This window comes from Temnothorax curvispinosus, unplaced genomic scaffold (assembly GCF_003070985.1).
Source record: "Temnothorax curvispinosus isolate PA1 unplaced genomic scaffold, ASM307098v1 QBEX01013138.1, whole genome shotgun sequence".
In the NCBI taxonomy this organism is placed as follows: Eukaryota; Metazoa; Arthropoda; class Insecta; order Hymenoptera; family Formicidae; genus Temnothorax; species Temnothorax curvispinosus.
The window spans coordinates 105,254-123,568 of NW_020222918.1; the positions used below are offsets into that span (position 1 = coordinate 105,254).

Below are 18,315 nucleotides of genomic sequence, written 5' to 3' on the forward strand. Positions count from 1 at the left end.
GTACAAAAGTGAATATTTTTATTACGTGTAGCTTTTTTTTTATTATTTCTATTCTTAGAGATGCGCTGTATGAAAATCACAAGCAGAATCGATTCCTTCTTTTCGAAGAGGCCGGCTTTGTTTTAACTTTAAATTCCTCTCAGGGTCGAAGGGATATCATTAACAAGTCCTAGGCGTCAAAGATACATAGATTTTGGAGCGATGCACTTTTCTCCGAAGGGTCCGCACGGAAGAATTTCGTTTGACGTTCAAATTTACTTTGTATCACTCGCGACGTGAACCAACTAAGGAACGAAAGTCGCTTTACTTTCCATCTATAGTATTGGAATATATGCGGCATTAAATATTATCTCAAAACATTAGTGCCCTGTAACGAATATTTGAAAGAATCTTCTTAAAAAAATCTACTTTGCATTGTAATCATATGTAGCTACAAAAGATACGTATTCGTTTACCGCGACTCGGCAGAAAAAAATAGTTTTTAATATTTTAAGAAAATATTATTTCTATTATTGGATTATAATCCGGGAGTCAGGGGATTAGATATTGAAGTTCACGGCGCAAAGCTGGAATTTTTTTTAATCAATTCTTATGATATCCTGTAACAAGCGTGTAAAGTCTCTAAAATCAACTCGGCCCGCTTCGCCTTTTCGCGATGGGTTATTATTTATGAATGTCCGTTAACCCCTAGACAAGATAATTATCGGTTGCTAGCTAGCGGCACGTGCGAATGGATGAATGAAAGTTTACGAGGATAGTAAGAACAGGTCAATCTGCCAATTGACCAGCCAACTACTAGTCGGTACCGCACGAATGGAATGGACGGATCTCTCGGATCTCTCCGCGGATCGTTCCTTTCTTGCGCTCCCGGTATACCCACACAGAAGCGCGCGGAGTACCTTCGCCGAGGCGAATTGGCCGCAACCGGAGTGCACGCTGCACGCCTGCACGGCAAGATAAGGGTGCTCGTGGCATGGTGGGGGATGGTTGACTCCGGAGTGGCCATTCGGAGTCAGTTGCTCTTATGCTCGCCGGCCACGAACAGCGCGATCGCGTTGCGCGCCGCTCGGCTCGAACCGCGTGACGCGAACGTCACGGACCGTGTCGGGAACGACGAGGAGAGAAAAGAGCGAATTCCGGAGCGCGCGTGTGGTAAAAAAAAAAAACGAACGCGATAATTGCGAGTTTCCGCGAAGCTAAAAGTTTGTCGAAGATCACGTGAGGAAGTTCGCGCTCGAATCTGCGCGGCGAAAAAGTGACGGAGGATCCTGCGACCACCGCGGAGCATTGCCGCGAAGGATCTACTTTTGGAGAACGAGTTTCGCAGTGCTAAAGTCAAAGGTGGACTTTGTGCCTGGTGCCGTCGAAGACGAAGTTCCTCGATCGACGCAGTTTCCGATACGATCGTTGCCCGTTTCTTATCGCTCGATCGCTTCGCCGATTGAAAGAAACCGCGGAAGGGGACTGATTATATTAGCGTGTGTTGCATTGCCTTGGGTGCAACCGGATGCACGCGCGTCATCGGTTCCCGTCGTGAGATCGAGAGAGAAAAACAGCGCGATTATTTGCTTTTCCGCAGTTCCGTTATTCGATCGTGGGAGACATCGCGAGGAAAATCGGAGAATACAACATCGGGGAGATAAAGAGCTCCATGAGGCGAGCGCGTGGAAAACGGTCTCCCCGCGATAACGAGAAAAATTGATAGCGGCGCGTTCGCGCGCGTGTGCTCGGACGATGCGAATGATCTCACGCTGGATTCCATTGTTATTCAAATAATTTGACAGCGGTATTAGGATCTACCTCGCGAGAGATAACTGCGCAACGTGCGCTCTTCCAGGACGCCTGGGGTCTCCCCCGTCATTTTTCACCGGATATTTAGCGGAAGTAGCCAATCTGTGGTCCGCAACTCCGACGCACTTGCTGATGCGATCGCTCGGCACGTGACCTCCGCGGCACGTGACGTAACGACGACGGGCGTCGCGACGTGTCGTCGAAGGATCCGCCGGGGGACCATGCGGAGGCATCGTCTCGATTAGCGCGTCTCATTCGCGGATCGTCGAGAGGATCGAGAGAGGAGCGATGACCATCGGCAGCTGAACCGGCCGACCCGGGGAATCGCGCGGGAGCTGATTCGTGCGCAAGAATCTACGGGGGGGGAGGGGGTTATTATGTTAGGAACGGGATTATGTTTTCTGCTGAAGGTGTTGGTGCTGGCAGGAACGGCCGTTGCCGTCCTGCCGGAGGATCTGGAGGACCGCGTCGTTCTTCCGCCGACCACCCTCCAGGAGAAATGCGCCTACAAATGCCCGGACCTAGACTTTACACAGGTAGGAGATTTCGACTGTGCGATAGGAAGAAGCTATAGATATCAGGGCGCGAGTAAATAATCGACACCTGCGTAATCGAATATAACGCTAAAAGGTTTTACGTGTCGGGAGAAAGAGACTCTAAAGTTTAGGGAGAGCAGTTTCTTCTCCTGATGAAAGTCACTTTTAAAAATGGTACTCCTAATGTTGCTCTTAGGACAACATTATGAAAGAAATAATGTCACGTTTAATTGCGACTCGCGTATTCCAATGCGGAATATGTCTACTTTCGCTGAGATAAGAAACGGCGCGAATGTATTTTTTTGCACGAGCAAAATGGAAACCGATAATAGATAGCAATTTTGGTAATGAGGCGACAGTTTATTTGTTTGACTCCGGTCTGCAATGTGTATCGAAATTAATGGATAGCTGATAAGCTGCAATGTTGCGCGTTTGCGAACTGATCACGATGTTTTGGCCTGTACGAAATTTTTCGCGCTTATCAGTCTAATTTATGGCTACCTTTAACCGTACTGTCTTGTTGTGTAAATGTACGCTACATTTCTTAAGACACGGTTATTTTAATTCGTACAGATATAATATTAATAATAGTGTAACTTTAATAAATACGACACGTGATGATCGAATACAGCTGATTAATTCTATTTAAAGAAATATTTGAATATTGTAGCGATGTACATATACGTTTATATCTATTCATAATTATAAATAATATATAAAAAATTGTATATTAATTTTCTATTAATTTATAGGAGTACTATAAATAATTTTGATCTTATTATATAGCTTTTCAAGTTAACTAAAATGAGTTGGAATTCTGACTTTATATTCCTTGAAAATCACAAAATTATTTGTTTCTTAACAAAATATAAATTTTATTGCAAATAAACTCTTCATTTTTCTGGATAGATGTATAATGACGTTTTATGTGTTCGCCAAATGCTTTTTACTCGCAGTCTAATCGGCTTTCACGTCAAGCGCGAGTATTGTCGTCGACGCGACGTGTTAATTAATGAGGAATATTTAAAGATCTTGGCGCTTTGTGATATTCAAAATCTATGTCGGTGAGTCGATTTATCGCACCGGCGACCTAGTTGCATTCCTCGGCGATGCAACGCACGTATGCGTATCCTTGCGGCCGTGACGCAATTTTTCCCATTGAATTGTCAATTTGTCGGAAGCGCAAGAAAATCACTTACCTCGAGTAGACCTGCTTAAGTTTGATAGAATCCCGATATTTTTGTTTGAATATCGCAAGCGCACCGATCCTATCCGTCATTCTCAGCAAAAGCGTAGCTCTGTTTAAAATAATAGATACAATATGATCAGATTACATTATATTACATTCAATTTCAATGTAAATGAATAAAAACCTTATTAACATTGAAATTGAATGTAATATAATGTATATAATCTCTGATCAGATTGTATCTATTATAAACAGGGACATACCTAGCAGCATTGACAATTGCGATAATCAAGGAAAATAACAAATATCAATGCAAATAATACGCATTATAAAAAATATACATAACAGATTTCAAATTTATTTTATTAATTCTTTATCTGGCGATTTCTACTTTCTATACATTCTCACGTGCCCTCCGGACGTTGGTACTCAATATCGAAAATGAAATGACGATGTCAAAAATGCTCAGGACAAAAGAAAAAGTATCGATGCACTTTGATACTGTCCTAAGCATCCCCAGTTGCAAGCCGAGCGACGACGATGGCACGAAAATGGCTGTGCGCGAGCGGCGAAGGACGTATCAATTTAAGTCCACTCTCCAGCCCGACTGTACCATTCATTAATTAACTTAACTACACGACGGCGCATCATGGCAGCCCATAAGCATAGCGTCGAGGATGAAAGACGAGCACGTAACGGATACAGGGCCATCTAATCCCTTTCTTACGAAGAAGGACGAAAACGTCGTTCTGTCGCGCGCCGCCTTCGTCTCAGATTATTGTTCATTACATGAATTATATGACCGATCGCATTGTCGTATCGCGCACCACAACTCCACGCACGATACGAATTTTTCGAATTATTTATAGTTTATTATTTTCTCTTTATAATTAATATAATCTTATTAATTTATATGAAGATTATTCTAGATATTACGAAAACGTCAATAAAAAGCATAAACACAATTTTTGAAAATTTTTAAGCCTGCACTTTATTACATTTTTCGTAATACGTATTATTTTCGTTTGCTGGAATAATTAATGTCGTAAATTTCTAGTGAAACTTTTATGAGATAAAAATTATACACGCTCAAATTTTACGAAGAGTATATGTTTATAGCGATCAGCATTAAATTTTACTTTCACTTCGTTGCTTTCAAGTAGCAAAGTAAACTGATCCATTGCGACAGCGTGCGAAAGGCCTCGGCATGAAAAAGGTTTTAATCAATGCGTTTGACAATTGACGAGAACGAAATTGGTACCAATTATCAATTTAACTCTCCTCAAAAAGATCGCCGCCAACGTGCATTCTGGTATCAGATCGTTGCTCAACTTTGTGTGCAATCCGGACGTTTTTTCTCAGTTATGTGTCATCCTTACATATCAAACAAAACGATAATTTTTTCCTTAGTTCCATATTATTTCGACAAGAGCATATGACAATTATTTCAAAGATCCATAAGTATCAAATTAAAAACAATGCTTTTTTACGTGATTATCGACAATGTCTGGCAATACAAATTAACAGCATAAGAAATAATTTGGAACGATTGCAAGTAAAATAATTTTAATGAGTACGTTTAAACTAATCTTTAATTATATTATTATTACTATTAGATTTAATGCAACTTAATCTTAATGTTTTACATATTGTGACACTCTATTTCTCGATCTCTCGTGACGAATAGATGCAGGCCGCGCGCGAACTAGCGGAAGAATTAATATTTACTAATTAGTTTTACGACAGCGCGATATTATAAGTCATCGAACTCTCGAATCACAACCCTTTCTCGTTCGCGCGCTTGACGAATCAATTATTCTGCCGCCGCGCCGCCCGATAAAGGAAGAAGCGTGATCCACAAAAAATCACTTTCTTCGATCCCTTATCTATAGTGCATAACTCACTCTCTTACTAATAATCTTTTCCCCCTTCGTCTTCAAATGATGAGAAGAAAAGAGCTCGGGGTCACGCGATAATAGTTTTGGTCCAGTATTTCTTCCTGCAGGTAGAACATGAAATAATTTATAAGCCCTAATCACAATTCTCATAATCACTGTTAAATTCCTGTTGTATAACAATTAAAAGATCAGTGCGACAGAAAAAAAAGTGCAAACCGGAAAGAATTCGCTCTTTCAAAGAGCATTTTGTGATTAACTTAAAATCAATTTTTTATGCAATCTTTAAGTTATCGAACGTTTAACCTCTGTGATAAATGTGGATAAATATAGCATCTTTTAATAACAATGCGCTATATCCTTATTGCTTATATTGCTTGCACTATTACAATATCTTTAATTCTGTCGACGTGTTTTCATGTAAGAAACTTTGAAAGTAGAGGGGACAATTTTTTCCTGCTTCAGATACAAAACAAATTTACATGTTTCATGTTGTTTAATGTCGTCTACTGTCGAGAAATATATCTAAAAATTTTTAAAGCGGTCTGTCTGTTAAAAATGATGTGAAAACAGGCGCGCGTATTATTTATACTAAACACATAAGCCTAGTAAAGTTCTTATCTCAAGGTGATGCTTAGAAGATGACCTTAAGCTTGCACAACATCCATAAGGAATTTTTTCAGTCATCCATGCTTTGAACATCGGCCCTGACGTTCAAATCTCGAATCAGTACGATAACTCCTACTTAGCATAATAAATGATTTTTCATTTCTCCGATGTCGCTCGGGATATGTGATTTGTCTAATACACCGGCTTTAAATACGTTGTAACATCAACGGAGATAACTGGTCAAAACAGGAATATCGAAAGAAATTATTACGCAAAAGTAAAAAAGATTTTAAACTATTTAATATTTAAAAAATTAATTGGTCAGCAAGAACTTGTAAACTCTTGTATTAATTGAATGATTATACATATTTGAATATTAAATACACGATTTGATTAAAGAAGTGTATCAAAAAATTAAAATATAAATTTTAAAAAATATATAGTTATATTTAAAAAAATTGTTATTATTAATTAATTAGGCATTTAAAAAATGTTATAATACTAGGAACAATTTAAATTAATATTAGCTAATTATTAATACGCAAAAACTGTCGTAATGATGATATGATGTTTATCTTCTTTACGTAATTATTGCGTATTTATGTACTTATCACATACTTATTTACGTACTGCGTACTTGTTTACGTACTTATTGTATACATTATACTAACAGCATATATCTTCTTATTAACGAGAAACAATTGTTACGAATTTCTCGACCAAACATCAGTATCGCGTTCTTGTTAACACATAATTTAAACAGCCAACTGTGAGCGAACATAAATATTTCTGAATCTTCGACTGACATATACTTTAAAACAGAAGCGTGCAAAAAAACTTTACTTATGTGAAAAATTTGTTTGTATGACTAAACGAGATAAAAAACCATTAAAAGCACAAATTAAAAAGATGAAGTTCAAATTCTGATTCTTCTTATCAGATAACTGAAATTCTGGAAAAATAATTATCTTGAGAATGATATACTTTGGCATAAACAAAAGACAAATAAACACGCTCCAGCGTTCAAAATACAGCATATCAAACGAGATTCCCCGGATTCTCGCGCGACGAGAGCCTGATGTTACGTCGAATATGCAGGATCGTCCGGCATGCAACATTATATGTGTAGCCATATACAATGAACTTCCTGCCGGCCACATCCTCTCACCTACAACGGCAGGGGTTCGCTTAGCGGCGCATCGATAATCGTGCGAATTTCACCTTTAATCGTGACGCAAATCTGAAGCGCGTGACGCGCCTGATCGTTCGCATTATCTCACTTTAACGCGAGAAACGCGAGAGAAATCGACTTGTATATCGTATAAAGAGTATTTTACATAAACAATTTCGCGTTCGACAAAAGATAAGAGATGCTGAAAGTCAGTGTTTTCTCGAGTCGAGGGGGAAAGTGCGCGAATAATGAGACTTTTGTCAAATATCCAAGAAGATGGACGGTGGGACGCCTTCCCAATTTTATTAATTAGCTCTAAGGCCAAAAGTTAAGTTAAAAACATCAGCTGCCACTCGTTACCCGCTTGAAACCGCGCGCGGCTGATCATGTCCGACGTATATGTGTCAACGTGTATAACGCGTTTTAATTGGGATGACGTCAGTTGAGAGCGGTCGGCACGGCATTTCCCAGGATTTGTTTGCGTTAAAAAACGTAATAACACAACCCAGAAGAACAAGTAAAGCGTACAATTGTAGCTTTGAGGAAGGTAATAAAAATCTATTTACTCCTAAACGAAAATAGAATGTTTCGAGTTGCAGATCGACGCTTATCGATAGAACAAATCATGAGATCAGTACCTATATCATTGTAAACCGAACATTGATATTTTAACGGGATTTTCACTCTTCGTTTTCTTAGATAGAAATCTTTGATCTGTCGGCGACAGAACGTAATGGATCATCAATTCAATTCAACACTTCTATGAGGGTTTTTTTCCCCCTTTGTGGTAACTCCACGAAAACGTTCCGAACTTAGTAAAATGGATGTGGGTAGACCGGAGACCCGTATGCAACTGCAAGTCGGCTGCATTAGAGCAAATACCGAGGAAGATTAATCGCGTGAGATGGCGAGGGGGCGACACCCCTTTTCTCAGAAATCTAGACTGCGCGGGAGGGGGCGCGTCTTAATATTTTATTTATTCTGAGATCGCTTGCTTATAGAGAATAAAAATCGCTGAGCGCGAACGCGACGCGCCGGAAGCGCGTCTCGACGGCAGCGTCTTCTCGCAATCGCATTAGGATTAGCTGCGATGCACTTAAGGTCGACGATAACCCAGATTCTCATCTCGTACGGCTGAACGGGGTCGGCCTGTCGTGACGACATCATCGTCTCAATTTTTATTACGCTCCATTCAATTCACGCCACGCCAACATCGCAGATTTCATTCACGGAAAACGATCGCCGGTATGATTTTTGTCGGGACGCATTAGTCACGCCAGGATGTACATAAATGTCTAATCGCTTCCACAATTCGAATTGTCGAATTGATCCCGAGTAGAGGATTCCCAGTGAATTATTTGCACTGTAAAACTTAACTCTTTATGAAATTGCACGATCGTAATTTAGTATCGTATTTCATATTAAAGTAAAATAAAATTTTTCTGACATTTGGTGATATTTAAAAAATTAAAAATAATCTTTGACGCTACAACTTTCTTATTACACTTATGTACAAGTATATCGATTTATTTAAATTTCTGTTTTATTTATTTCTGTTATACTTATCAAATTATTGTACAAATAAATATAAAATATTACATATATATAAGTAATAATTTCGAATTTTGTCACGTGCAACTGACAATGAGATAGCGTAATTAAATAAATGTACGTCAGATATAATTAAAATGCGCGTGATGATTACGAAATCGAAGGTAGGAGAACTTCCTGGTCACGTTAATAACTGCAGGTTCAATCGCGATGTCTATTCTCTCAATTCCCACTGTAATATGAGAATAATTGACTTGGTTCGTAGAAGAAAATGTTTGCGTGCATTCGAATGACACCGGCGACATCTTTTTAGTAAACATGTAAAGAAAATGCATATGATACGCTTGTAAAAGCGTATCTGAGAAATTATATTCTATTAAATTATTCTATATAAAATATTCTAAAAAAGTTTTGAAAGAAATTATGATACTGCAAATGAAAAGAATGGAATTCAATCTTTGTTTTTCTGATACATAAGTTTGTTTTTTGATACACAGAGTGAGTCACTTAAGACCAGCCACCCAAATAACTCCCACAGATTTGAACATGATCTTCATTTTTTTAAACGAAACCATGCATTTTCGAACTCTCACGATTACTATAGTTTTCTCGAATTTGCTTACTTTTTCCCTATATATATTCATAAATTTTTGGAGTACAATTTTTGATTACACTTTGACGAAATTTTTAATATCTTCAGTGTTCGTAGCGAATGATATTTCGCGATAAAGGCCACGATTTTTCCATTTTGGTATTGTAATCTTCAAGAGTTTGCCTACCCACACCGTGTTTCTCTTGGAACATCGACGATTTGGTCGTCGAAGGCAATGCTCGATCTTAGACCGCTGTTCCAACCGAGTGGACACCGGCCGGTGTACATCCAACACCGTGCGACCGTGCACGTTGGTGACCGCAGGAAAAAACTCGACACCTTTTACCTTAAACTTGAAACAGTGCGCTGCGCGCGTGCAAAATAACATGTCCATGTCGTATTATTTCGTCGACGGGTATCAAGTACCCCCGCTGCTCCTTTCAATCTCTCACCGCGGTACAACTATATTTCGGAGGTGCTCGCTCGGTCCTTATGCAGCCTTCATTACAACATGTCTTGTGTTGCAATCTTTTATTTCTTCAAAAATCTGTATTCTTTATTCAGCTTTGTTTTGCAAATAGAACAAGAAAGAGAATAATTAAAAGAAGTAGTCACATCTGTCAGTTTTATTACTGTTGTCCATTGGCGTCAAAAGGACGTGTTAAAAATTAACAATGGTGAAAGAAGGAAAAGCAGCATGAATACAATTAAATGACAAATATGCGTGCACAATTATTGGGAATGGGAAGAGGGAAGGTATTTCCCGGGCTCAGGAATGTTCACGATGGAATCCTAGCGCCGTTTAACCGAATGGCGAACATGCGTTTCCGTATATGGTAGAACTTTCCGTGTTCGACACCCGCTATTATTTCCGTCTTCAAGATTATGTCGAGTCGGCGGGAAGACGCAACAGTTGGCCGGCGTCGTCGAGCGTGACGGAGACGTTGGACACGACGGAAGGACGTGCGGAAGGACGGGCACCTATATATGCATTAGTCGATTACTTTAGATCAGATAAAGCCGTTCTTCTAACAGGTGATTTCCCTGTCTCCCCCATTTTCTCTAAGACGAACTCGTCGTTGGAACTCGCAGTGAGAACGGAAGCACTCGCGAAAAAAGATAAATCGAGTTAACGAGGGGTCGCCCCGTTGGAATTAATTGAAGAAGACGAAGGGAACTAATCACGAAGAAGCCGAATCATTCTGTCAAATTGCTTTTGCGATCGAAGAGAGACACGTTTTCTAGGAATTGTTTGCCAAGAGAAACGACTGCCCTATTAACTGCTTCCTGCACAGCTTCCTTCTCGATAAAAAAAAAAAATAATTTGACATGCAGAAGAGTTTCCTGGATCAGAAATAAAAGAGAAATTTTAGAAAAGACACGATAATTTGTACGTCGTCTTCCGTGTATTACGCAGCGACGCGAATCAAAAATGCAAATTGTAGTCGAAATTAAAGGAACAAGAAAATTTGCTCCCTCAAATACTCTATATTTTACTTTCTATATTATCTCTGTTTTCCTCGAAAAAATTCGAAGTAATTTGTGACGAAATAAACAAGAATCAACATTAGGCTTCGATAGGATTACGTTTTAAATCGGCGTGAACTTGGCGTAACGTTACTGAGATATCGGCACGAAATCGACGTTGCGAAAAATACACATTCGGCGAGGAGATACCTAAGAATAAATACGTTGAAGTGCAACACACGTCCGAGAGGTCTCTCGATGACGCGCGAAGCGGATTGATTAATCGAGCGCAAAGTTAAACGACGCTCCGCCACGCCGCCGCGCCGCGCCGGGAAGATATTGCTACGAGACGAAAGCCGCGAGTGGAATAAATAAAAAAAAAAAGAAAAACCGTCGTAAAATTGATACATTCACGAAAGAGAGAGAAAGAGACGAGATAGTACGCAAAAACATTATCTCCGTCTCCCGGTTAACCCTTATCGGTGAACTCGCCGTTGCTCGCGAGCGATTTGTATGTACGCGCGAGAAAAACACGCGACGAGCGTATCCGCGTCGCTCACGAAACTCTCGATTATTATTGTCGCTTCCGCGGAAATTTCAGTTGGCGGTAATTTGCCGTGCGCAATTCCGTAATTATCCAATTACGGAAATTCGAAGTTAAATGTACCGCCGTAAAACACGCACGGCTGTTCGCGGGGAGATGCACGTTCGTATACGGCCGCTTCTGCGAAGAACAGAGAAGACACCTAATTTTAACGTGAAGAACTATAATGTTTAATTTGCGATACGTTCCGTTTATGTAACGGTATACTCGACTTGACCGACTAATCATATAAATGAGTGTTTACGGCTGTTGGCCGTGTATAAATTACTGCGCGCGAGTTTAACATGCGACGGCGCTACTTTAGAATTTAATACTTGAACGAAAATTTGATAGGAAAGCAATTTTTCATATCTTCGTCGATACGTTTACAGATATTTTAAAAATATAATATAATGAGACCAAATCACAGTAACTTTTATTTCGCTAGTGAATAATTAACTGCAGTAAAGATTTTTTTTATATTCGACCTAACTGGCTATCTTTATTAATTATACCTAATCAACTAATCATCACGATAATGTGACCATTGGTTTTGGTCAATTACAATCACCAAACACGTACAATATAGGCAAATGAGAGCCAAAACGCCGGTATCAAGACGACAAATCTAAATGTATTTAAACATTCATATAAAAAAACAAACATTTCGGTCCTTCGCTTTGGACCATCTTCAGTGAAGAAAACATATTTATTATTCAATTACAATTGTCACGACATTTTGACCATGAGTTTTGGTACTTCTCAATCGATGTAACTTTGATGCCAAAACATATATAAGCATCCTATTTAAAATTACTGCAAAGAATTTATTGCGAAACAATCGTTATAATTAATAAAGATAGCCAGTTAAGTCAAATATAAAAAAAATCTTTACTAATAATATATAATGAGAACATACGACCTCGCGTGAATTTTAAAAATCCCTCAACTGGTTACCGTTCTCACCAGCAACACGAATTTGCATTCCGCAGGTGGGGCCTATTTCGTAGTCAAATGCGTTATGATAATTAGATGACGGTCAAACAAATCGACGTCCAAAATTCCCATGGCGGTAACCAGCGACTACGGTTCGCTTCGCACCCCTCTCTACTTGCGCTCGGCTCTCCCTCCGCCGCCGCCGATCTCTCGGCGCGCTCGACCGGCCTTTTCCAATTACTCTCGGTTCCATCGAGAGGCCGGACGTGCACCTGTGCCCCGGAAATGCGTAACGTACTTACAGGTGCAGCCGCTGTAACGAGCGCGCGCGTTATCTGCTGATGGAGGGCGCGAGGAGGAGGGCCGGGCACCTTGGTTGACGATTATATTCGGCGATTCATTCCGGCGCGCCGCGTCAAATACACACGCGCACCGGGGGTGTCAATTGAACCGGATGGAACAGTTTAACGTCTTTTAAAGACGGCAAGCGATTCAATTTATTTTCCGCCGCCCCTGCGCGTAACATAATCGCGCTCCGCTCGCGTCGTTGCGTTCGATGTCTCTCTTTTTTTTTTGCGTCGCTTGACGGCGGCCCCTCCGTGTTCGACGATCGCGTATCGCAGATACGGTATAGACATGTCAATATGATTCCATGTATCTTGAAAATGAACGATCTAACGTGTTGAAATGATATGTATTTCATTCTATCATTAAGGCCCAGTTTCACAAGTGTCGGTTAACTTTTAATCTTAGAACTCACTCTTTGTCTCCTTCTAACGTCCCCTTTAGAAAGAGACGAAGAATGAGTTAATCTAAGATTAAAAGTTAACCGACACTTGTGAAACTGGGCCTAAGTTTCGCAAGACACTATACGGTTAAAACGAGATATCTCTTTTGATTCCAGAATCGAACGGACGACCTGAGCTCGGAGGTAGGATGCGGCGTGAGATGCAAGATCGATCAGGTAAGAAGTTCCGCGCGTATCCAAATTATTCGCATCGAATGTCTGGGGGTGTGCAAATGATTCACGTTGGAATTCCGTGCGAAGTTTCCCATTCGCACGTTCCTTGCTACCATACGGGGTATTCACGGGGCTTTTGAACATGTATTCCCTATACAATTCATATAAAGGGAATAATTGATAAATCGGACGAAGGATATCGGGGAACAGATATGCTTCTTTCTCCTGGGCTTCTGTAAAAGGGTTGTTTGTCTTGTCCGGGGATAAAATCGCATGCGATACTACATAACAAAGTTTGGGATAATAATCGTCCTGGCGGGATGGTGCGATATACGCAAATGACCGGTGCGGACGTCGGAGACGAAAAACGAAGGGACGGCGGTCCCTCGTTACAATGAAAGTACTTCCGCTGGTGTCCCAGGGGGCCCCCGCAGCTCCTAACTCGCGACGCCGGCGGAGATGGTGAACGGCAAATAAAAAAAAACTACGCGCGCCCGTCGATGAATGGGACCAACGTGCGTACGTACGAAGCGCATTGCGCGCGTACGAATGAAAGAATGGCCCGGTCACTCTCTCTTTCTCTCACTTGCTCTCTGGTACGGCTTCGTGTGCTTTTAAATTGGATCGCGTACAAGTGCGACCGATGGCGGATGTCGCCAAATTACCGTGCGACTCCGGATTCACTCTCTCGCGCTTCGTCCGTCTCGCTGTCGCGCACTCTCTCTCCGTTTTCTCTCTCTCAGTTCCTTTCCGCCCGAAACGGAAGTGCGAACGAGAAAAACGGGGAAATTGAGAGAGTGACTGGAGTCGCGCCTGTGCCGTATTTCCGAGTTCCATACGACGAGATAAATAAGTACGGCTGATCCTTTGTCAGTGTTTACTTTTGTAGAAAGAGACGAGAGACCAATTAGACTGCATTTAAAATTAATTGATAATGAGGAAGACGGATCTAAATTCGTCGTAGTAATAAACCAAACATTTTTTGGAGGTAATTGTTTTGTTAGAGAAAAAACCTGAAATTTTTCTCCATATAAAATTATAAAAAATTGTAAATTTATAGAGAAAAAGATGTTTCCACAAAGTTATATTTTATAGCAAAAATTATAAGAACCGAATAGATAGTAAAATGTCTTACTATCCGTAGGTTAGACTTAATACAATTAAAGGAAATGTTTTTTATTTTCTTTCCATCTTATCATTAACTTAGTATTTCAAAAGGGTCAAAAACATACATTCCAGCGAGAGTGAAACACCAAAAGGACTCTCAGGGGACCGGAAGGATATCCAGTAACGCGTGTCTCCAGGACAGGGAACGAGCGGGATAATTAACTCCATAAAGAGAGGACAGAAAGGATTCTGGCGTGCCTAATTGTCGTGTCTCCCAAAAAAAAAACACGGTCATCAATGAGCGGTATTCGTGGCCGCTCGGGATATATCGCGCGCGGCTCGACGTTTGTTGCACGCGTTGCGAAGCGGGACCTGGAAAACGAATTACCGCGCGAATTGCGCTTAAAACGATTTCCTCCCTCGGCTCGTTTCACGGTTCGTAAGTCGCCAGTAACGCGTACGAGTAACGGATTGAGGCGACGTAGGTGTAGGAAGACGCTTCGCGCGATCCTAGCTAGACATTTACGCGCTTCGGCGCGACCCACTTTAGTCTTCGGCTATCGCGTTCTTTGGATTGAGAAAATTATTTTGTACGAAACTTTCGATTCTATATGACCTTTTATCTTTTAACTTGCGCCTGAATTGCACCATTTACTTTCGGTTTCTTTTAATTATTATATAGAACGTAATGAAAATGTTTTGTTTTGTCTTTTATATATGCACCAAGAAAGAAGTGAAAAATATATATTACTAATTTATTTTTAGAAATCCATCTATACGTAGGTAATTTATCTAATTAATCGATATAGCGTATACTGCGTGTTTGTCATCGCGTTCGACGTTCATTTCACCAACATTAGCGGATTGACTTTACGTCTCTTCCGGTAATTTCACAGGTCGATAACGACGAATTAATACCACTGGAATTTCTTTTGTTCGACGCCCTCTCATTTTTTCGGTTCGCTCTCGGATATTAATGTAACCTTGTGTCCCCTGCGCTCGCCTCCGGAAATATTCGTCGATGACTACTTCCGATCTCCCTACGGAGAGTTTATAATTAATAAATTGCAATCTTTATTCGAAATAAAATTTATAAAACGTGCTTCTTGCGGTAAATAATAAAAACAAAACGTATCAAACTAAATTAAAATATTTATATGTTATGTTAAAATCAAATTCGAGAAATAAAAGATTAAAAATCTAAAATGTTTTTCTTACGATACGTTTCACGTGGTTTCCTACTTTAGGTATGTATCGAGAAATACATAAACCATACGAACAAACTAAACACTTGCTTCCGTGTATCGTGCGCCAAAAAACCAGATGGTCGAGTGTGTTTGTCTGACAACGTAGTAAAGTGGAGGACCACCGACACACACAGCGGGGTATCCATACAAATGTCTCTGCTTGACAGTGACTACTGCCAGAAGCCACTTTGACTTGAAAATTGCTGCCTTGAATCTGAACGTAAAGATTGCCAGATACTAACTACACGAGATCCCAATTACTACTATGAAGTAATAAATGGAAAAAAGTTTTACTATACTATTTAGCGCGATATCTGTCATTATCATAATTATTTAAATCGGAATTCATTTAACCATATCATTATTTAAAAAATTATTAAGATCACCGTTGGGATATCCAAAAAATTGCACAGCGTTTTAAATAAAGTATGAACAAAAATATATAATAATTTTTAATACTACAACGTTTTTAATACACTTTACTACATATTTTAATATATATTATGATATATAAAACATGGCAGATACAGTGAAAAATGATCAGAGATAATCGATGAGAGACAAGAGGATCTTTTAACAGAATTTACTGGAAGATCTGACACCGGTAATCGGTTGCATGTAAATTAGCAGCTCGTTATAAATACATTAAAGAATTAAGACGATCCGAGGCGCTGTATTCGGTTACCTTTTTTCCTCTCCGCTCGATAATGGTTGCAGAGCCAGACTGAAAGTCTGTAAATGGGGTTAAAGCAAAACGAGGAGAAGACAGATAGATGCACGTCCGTGGTAGGACGAAGATCTACGATCTACGGGGAGCCGCGCGTGTGTGTGTGGAGGGAGGGCCCAGCTGGGGGCATAATACCCGGTGAGGATTTAATGAGGAAGTGAGAAATTAGCGGCCGCTGCGCGCCGAGCCGCTCGGCTCAGCCATTTTCTACTGTCTGATAGTTTTGTCAACCCTCATTGTGGATAGCTAGATCGTTTAAAAACCTATATTTGATGAGGCACGTCGAATTAAAGCGCCCAGATGCTCGTCGTAGCGAATTAAACCTCGGGATCCGTATATCCTCTACTTCACAGAAGACTTGATTACTCACATATTCTTTTTAAGGAACAAAAAGATAAATTGATAATAATCTGCTAAAAATAAGCTGTAAATTAATCAGAATCATCGAAAAGGGCAAAGAGTTGTACAACGATGTCGCGGCGGTCATAAATTAGATAAAACATTAATCAACAGTTTTTTCAGCGTGGCGGAGTACTCGTACGATAAGAAAACGTACGTAAAATAAGTGTCTTACGCTTTGGCGTGACTTCTGGAATTGCAAGGCAAATTTTGATACCATACATATTCGAACATTTGTATTTAATTCAAACATGCAAATAAGTGTTTGCATATTTGAATATTGCATTTTATATATATATATATATATATATATATATATATATAATATTTGTATACCTATGTATATAATATATAGTTGAAATTTAAGTAAATAAAATATTATAGCTTTTTAAACAGTCTCTGAACTTTAAATGTAGCAACAACAGGATTTACGAGTACTTTTTATCAGTTTAAAATGTATTAAACTCACTAGGTACCGTTGACATAATTCTGCGATTAACGTAAATAATTTTAATTATGACAGCAAATTAACGAGTACGATTTGAGATGTGACACTCGCGCTTCGATGATTTACCAGAAATGTCGTAGAGTTTCAGCGTCACAAATGATTATTAATAACGTTTATCTGGTGTTGGAGGTTCCTTTCCATCGACGGACTTTTCATACTAGCTGACCTATGTGATACCCTCGAACACCATCGTACGCGCACGCCTTGTTATGAGCGCATAATGCGACGAACGTCTCGAAAGTTCGTCCACAGTTCACGTTAAAGACTTATATATCTTTTTGAAATACGAATACAAAGTAAGCGCTTGAAACCTAACGTACATGTTGAGAAATGAAACATCAAGCGACTGTTAATAAAGATTAAACATAAGTTTATTATTAAGAGAGCAGACTCCGAAGTAGTCTGAACATGTCTTCGTTTTTAATCATTCTTTATCTTGGATTTTTTACGTTTAGTAATTAAACACAATCTTTTATGTAGAAAATATGTGGATGTTTTAATATACTTTTAAATAATTATTAATTATTATATTTAATAATTATCTAATTAGATAATTAGATACTTATAATTTTGTCGAGAAAGAATTCGTAAACATCTCGCTCGTGTGTGTTTTGACAGTAAATATATATGATGTAAGACCAGCGACGAGAAATATCGGTTGAAAAATATCCATGTCATTATCTCAGACTGATTTTTTAATTTTATTTTTTAGGTAGTCATTGCATTTTTCTCAAAAACAAAACTGATTTAAAATTGAATAAAATATTTAACAAAAATTAATTTGTAATCAAATTTTAATTAATTTCAATTGTGGGATTAAATTAATAATAATACGTCACAGTTTGTTCAAGGAAATTAGGTTTCTCGTACGATACAATTTGCTTATTATTTCGTAATGCCGAGTGCAGTATTATTTATATGCGGCGCCTCTCGAACTGAGCGGAGTGCCGATCAGTCTGCCAATTGCTAAATAGCACCTCTTGTATCCGGACGTTAAAATAGATCTTCCACTACATGTTACGAAATTACACCTATATTTATTACTA

General features: G+C 39.4%; 1 protein-coding gene across 3 annotated transcripts in view; it reads left to right on the plus strand.

The window, feature by feature from the left end:
- The first annotated feature begins 1,010 nt into the window (after positions 1–1,010).
- Positions 1,011–18,315, plus strand: part of LOC112463264 (proto-oncogene tyrosine-protein kinase ROS) — a 36,098-nt gene continuing 18,793 nt past the window's right edge. For all 3 annotated transcript variants that reach the window (XM_025029549.1, XM_025029550.1, XM_025029551.1), the window contains exons 1-2: positions 1,011–2,327; positions 13,225–13,284. In XM_025029549.1, coding sequence (XP_024885317.1) covers positions 2,169–2,327; positions 13,225–13,284 — 219 coding nt within the window. In that variant the 5' untranslated portion in view covers positions 1,011–2,168. The remainder of the gene's footprint in view (positions 2,328–13,224; positions 13,285–18,315) is intronic.